At 32.9% G+C, this 6025-nt stretch overlaps 1 protein-coding gene across 1 annotated transcript; it reads right to left on the minus strand.

Moving 5' to 3' along the window:
• Positions 1-4453: 4453 nt before the first annotated feature.
• LOC126699906 (low affinity inorganic phosphate transporter 1-like) lies at positions 4454-6025 on the minus strand. Its single transcript, XM_050397876.1, has one exon. The coding sequence runs from the start codon at positions 6023-6025 to the stop codon at positions 4454-4456; it is 1572 nt and encodes a 523-aa protein (XP_050253833.1).

Raw genomic sequence — 6025 nt, forward strand, 5'->3', positions numbered from 1 at the left:
TTCCAAAATCCAGGTCAATGATGCATCCCAGTTACTGTAGCCCTCACTCCAAACACGTAAAAAGAAAGGAGGCTCAAAATATCCCAACAAAGGCTGTCACCACCACATCAAATGCACCACAACTACTCTCCTGGCCGCATTAATGAAGAGAAAACTCCTGAACAGTGTTACCTTGGTCACTGTAACTTACAAAAAACTGGTAAGGGCGTCTGATGGGACAGGTGCTCAAGTGGGGGTTTGGATGATCAACAAGTGTAGGGCCCAGATGATAAAAGAGGGCCTATATAATATGTAAGAGTCCCTCAGAAGAGGGGACGAAAAAGGAGAGGAGGGAGAAGAGAGAAAAGGAAGGATTCATTGTATGAATGCATAGCCATGAATAAAACTTCCACTTTCGTATCCATTTTCTTGATTCACGTTTCTACATCTATTAAGGACATGCAACGAACCGTCTGAGCCAACTGGAACCGAGTTCTTCAGCCCATACTCTACAAAATTCATTGTGTGAGACCTTTTGGGTCAGGGCCTGACCGTCCAAGACCGGGTTAACTAAAATCGTGTCCCTACAGAACTTATTGAAGTCAAAATAATTGAGAAATAAAATATTTAAAATCTTAGTTATTTTTAAAATTAACAAACACATGACTTGCACTGCAGTAAAAATTAGCAACCAAATACAAAGGACCTTTTTGAGGTTTATTTCTTGCATGCTTTCATAATTCATACGTTAAGACCATGCAAAAAAGCTAAATGCAAACTATTAATATATATACATATACATATATATATATATATATATATATATATTTGTTGAGAATCAACTCAACTTTATATTATTTTTATCAACTATGCAGATTTTTTTTTTCTTTTTTTTTTGAAATCCCATCCTTTGGAAAGTGCATGTTCTTAAACAAAGCCCAATATGAACCTGTTTTTTTCTTTGAGAAGAAGCCCAATAAAACTTATTGATGCCTCTACGTCAAAAATAAATAAATAAATAAAAACCTTATTGATACCTGCATTAAACAGTATTTTATGTTGATTTCACATTAATTTACTCATCCCTTTTAAGATCTGAAGGGATTTGATATTCTCTAATATTTTTGAAATATGTTTAATGTAGTATTTTCATCGGGATAATATGTCTTCTGAAGAAAGACTTAAAATTGAGCTTGCAAAAGTAATTAGAGTAGAATTTAAAATGTAAGAGTCAAACTTGCTTGGTTTAATGTTTGGAAAAGTACTTTGAGGGAAGCTGATGCCGTCATTGCTGGCTGCCACCGCTGACTTTTCTCCTTCATTGACTTTGGATGATTAATAATTCTTGTATTTCTTTTTTTAAGGACTGTGAATTATTTTAGGTTGATTAAGTACACGGTTTGCATTATATTTATGTTATAAATGAAACTTTTGATCCCTATAACTGTTTCGAATTGTTAAAAAAATTATTGATTTTCTATGCATACCAGATACTAAAAAACATTTACTAACTCATTTGTAATATTGGAAATAAACACCAAAAAAACAAGTCACTAGAAAATATATATATATATATATATATTTTGTCAAAACAAATGGTAACTCTAAAAATGTGAAACAATAAAGATTTCTAGAGTTTCTAGGGCAAGTTCAATAGTAGAGTTTATAAAAATCTTATCATTTATTTTAAAACGATAAGATTTTATTATCATCAAATTTTTTTTTTGAATTGTTATTATAACTATTTCGATATTTATTTTAATTATTGATAATTGTTTAAATCCAATCAACTCATTTTAAAGTAGATGGATAAAATTTTAAAAATTCAATGATGAAATTGTTTTGAAAAAATTGGAGAAATTATATTTTATCACCCTAAACTATACCTGTATTATACTTTGCACCATAAACTTTTTGAATGCACGTTTTGCACTTTACATTCCAATGTTAAGTTTACTATTAACTTGAATTAAAATTCAAAATTTAAAGTGCAAAATGTAATTATGAGCAAATTTAGGGTGATAAAATATAATTTCTCATTTATTTTAAAGAGATTGAGATGAGAGGCAATTAAGACTTTTTACATAGTACCATATTTTTCCTTACAAGTTAACAACAAACTTGATATCGGGTGCCTTGGGTGTAAAATGTAATAAGGATCATAGTTTAGAGTGTAAAATGTATATTCAAAAAATTTAAGGTACAAAATGTAATCAATAGTATAACTTAGAGTGGTAATTTAGAAAATCCTAGTTCTAAAACATGATGTTAAAGAGTACAATTTTAAGTTATGATTGATAAAATTTAATAAGAGTTTGAGCGATTCCTTGTCCCGGAAGTATATATAGTTGCAGGAATAGATCATAGATGTAATTTATTGCGCTTCACACTTTTTTGGTTGCTTACTTTCTGTTAACCATTATTCTTTCTCAACTTCCGTGCTTCCAACTGATAATAATCCGAACAATTTTTGATATATCAACATTAATCATTCCGTAGGATTCTCGAAAAGGCGAAAAGAAATCATCCCTTTTAGCAATTATTGTATATGCTTAAGGTGATCATCCTTTTATGAAAAAGAGGCGATCATGCATGATCTCTTATATTTGTTTGAGGTAAAAGATTTATCTCTAAGGCCACGGTGTGAACCATTATCACCTGTATTAAAGACATTCTTTGAAAGGAGATATATATATTTGCAGGCACTAAAAACTATCTTTTGAAATGAAAAGATAATACAAATGGGAGAAGAGATAGGTCACTTTTAGTCAGCAAAAAGAGTGAAAAATATCCCTTTTTTTTTTTTTTTTTTTTTTTTTTTTTTTGTAGGTACTATAGACTATCAAAGCTCCCATGGTCCCCATTACCCATAAATAAATATATAGGACCCAATTTTTTTTTTTCTAGAATTAAAAAGGTCCCAAATTTTTACTATAATAATTGTTAAAAAATAAAAAGAAGTAAATAAGTGAGTTGTACAGTGTACATTTTTTCTCCCACCTCTAAGAAGGCTCCTAAATTATTGGGTCTACAAAAACCCTTTATTTTATTTATTTATTTATTTATTTTATCATGGGACTATAAAAATCTAAGTCAATTGAAATATTCTTCTAAAACAAAAGTCAATTGAAGTATTAAATTAATTTTTTGGTGAAAAATAAGAAAAAATTACTCCCTCCGTCTCACTTTGTTCGCCCTCTATTCCATTTTGGGAGGGATGTTTCAAAATATTGTCCTGTTTCTAAAATTAGAAGTACTTAATTTACTAATGTTCTTATAATGCACCTACTTTATTTCCAAAACCATTTGAAAAGATAACAAACAAATATTTTAAAAAATCAATATTAATTAAAAAGATAAACTAGAATTTGTATTTGAAGTAATCCAAAATTGCTTGGAGCCAATACCCAATAGTTTTTGTATTGTGTTGTAGATTTTTCAAATTTGATTAAGAGGATAAGTTACAATTTGTGCGGTGTAATTTCAAAAATGCTAATACTAGTAAGGAGTAGATTTTTGTGCTTGTAATTTAAGATTTAATATTCCTATTTTTTGATAAATTTATTTAAGGGTAGTTTTGAAAATTTATATATTTTTTTAAGGCAGATAAGATAATAAATAATATTCTTTTAAAAAATTTTATTTTAAAAATAAGACAAACAAATTGGGACAGAGGAAGTACGTACATTTCAAACCTTATATAGTTTAGGAGATTCAAAAAGTATAAAAATTAAAAACCTGAATTTCAAAAAAGTAACAAATTAGTGATTATCATTTGAAATAGAGATGTTAGCAAATTAGTGATTGTCATGATCTAAAACACTTTATTTTCAAAAATAACAAATTAAAACTCCAAATTTCAAAAATTAACAAATTATTGATTGTAATTTGAAAAAAGAAATGTTAGCAAATCCTATCTATATATACAAAAAATTTTGAATAATATTGCATTTTGAAGAATGGTTTTTAAATAATAAAAAAAAAAAAAATGCCTCAAATTATATGAAGCCAACCCTGATAGCAAACACTCGATGTACACAAAATGAATATCCCAGTAAATGAGTAGTTTAGAGCACATTCTACAAGCCAGGAGGGGTTTCCTCTAGCCACACTTTTACATTTTAGAGCTTTAATTTGGAGAGCTAGGGATATGCTAGCTTTAAAGCTCCCTTGTTACAAGGCTTGAAAACAGTACGTGTGCGTTTCCCAGCTTCCGAAAATGTTTCATTAATAAAAGTAACCAGATATAATGAATTCATAACCATTCATGCAATTAATCTCAAATGGCAAAATACAACATAAAAAAATTATTAACTGAATAACCATCCATTACAGCATGAGAAACAAAATAAGCATCCTCCGATGATAAAGAAACAAAATACTTAAAATAAACAAAATAAGCAAGGTATGTACTTGTTGAACAACTAATTTAGAAAACATAATAAATTTATGTGATAACCAGAAACAGCTAGAATTACTCTTCACCTTCTTCATCAATCTCCTTTGACATCTCCTCCAGCGATTTCCCCTTGGCATCCGGCACTAACAATGTGAAAAAGAAACCAAACCCACAAATCACAGCAAGCGCAAGGAGAGAATTTCTCATACCAATCCCAGCAGGGTAGCCTGGATCAGCCTTTGATTTGTCCTGGTTCTGTGAGGCATATAAGAACCCGAAAGCTCCAACTATTGCACCCGCCTTGCCCGAAGCTGCCGAGATACCATGACAAGTTGATCGAAGCCTTGCTGGGAAAATTTCCGCTGGCACAATGAATGTGGTGCTATTAGGCCCGAAATTGGCAAAGAAGAAGGTTAGGCCATACATGACCACAAAGCCGATAGGATTAGCCTGACTTTTCCAGTGCTGGTAAGGAATTGCAAGAGCTAACATGAAACCTGTCATGAAGAAAAACCCAATTAACTGAATGGGAAACCGTCCAATGCGATCGATGAGAAGGACTGTGGCCCAATAACCAGGTACTGTGCCACAAAGAGCAATGAGTGTTTGAGCCCTTGCAATCATGTAAACCTCATCAATGGCACTCATGTATTTCGCATTAGGAATCCAACCAACTGCACTGAAAATGTCCTTTTGGAACAAATTCTGGCTATAATAAGCAATGTCAAGCAAGAACCAAGTGGTTGTTGTTCCCAACAAGTGAAGCCCATGTCGACTACGAAACTCTTTAGACCACAATCCGAAAGTGTTTCTTTCTTGGGTAATCACTATCTGCTCATCTTTTGCTTCTTGAATTTCAATCTGCAACACCTTAGCCATGTCTTGGCAAGCTTTTGTTTCATCCTTAGCAACCAATGCAGTGTAACGAGGAGTCTCTGGCATCTTCATGCGCCAATAATACGTCAATCCGGCCGGAACTGCACCAAACATAAGAATAATCCTCCACACATAATCAGCCTGAGGAGGAACAGATCCAATGGCGCTTACAGCAAAAGGTGGGGGATGGAAAAAATACCGAAAGACGAAAGAGACTAATATAGCCACAGCACCACCAGCAAGAATTCCAAACCCTTGCATGGCAAATACTGCAGCTATAAAAGAACCCCTAGTTTTCTTGTTAGAGTACTCAGCCATGATTGTTGCAGAGAGTGGATAATCTCCACCAATACCAAACCCAAGCCAAAACCTGAAGAAGCATAGCGTAGCCACCACTGCCTCAGGTGAGTGACCAAAGGAAAGACCCGATGCAATAGAGCAACCAACCATAAGCATCAAAGTTATGCCATAGACTCGCTTTCGACCCATCTTGTCACCAAGCCACCCGAAGAAGAGTTGCCCAGCTAAAGTTCCACAGAATGCGACTCCATTTACAGCAGAAGCAACATTAGGAGGAAGACTACCGGGTTTTGATGAACCTTCAACCTGGTAATATAAGCGACCAAGAAGCTTGGTGACAAGAGAAATGCAGAAGAGATCATAGGAATCAGTAAAGAACCCCATCCCAGCTATTACCACTGCAGTAAAGTGGTATAGCTGAGTTTTTGCTTGATCCACAAGGCTAAGAACTTGAAGTTGGTCTCTGGCCAT

Source organism: Quercus robur, chromosome 9, assembly GCF_932294415.1.
Source record: "Quercus robur chromosome 9, dhQueRobu3.1, whole genome shotgun sequence".
NCBI classification, from domain to species: domain Eukaryota; kingdom Viridiplantae; phylum Streptophyta; class Magnoliopsida; order Fagales; family Fagaceae; genus Quercus; species Quercus robur.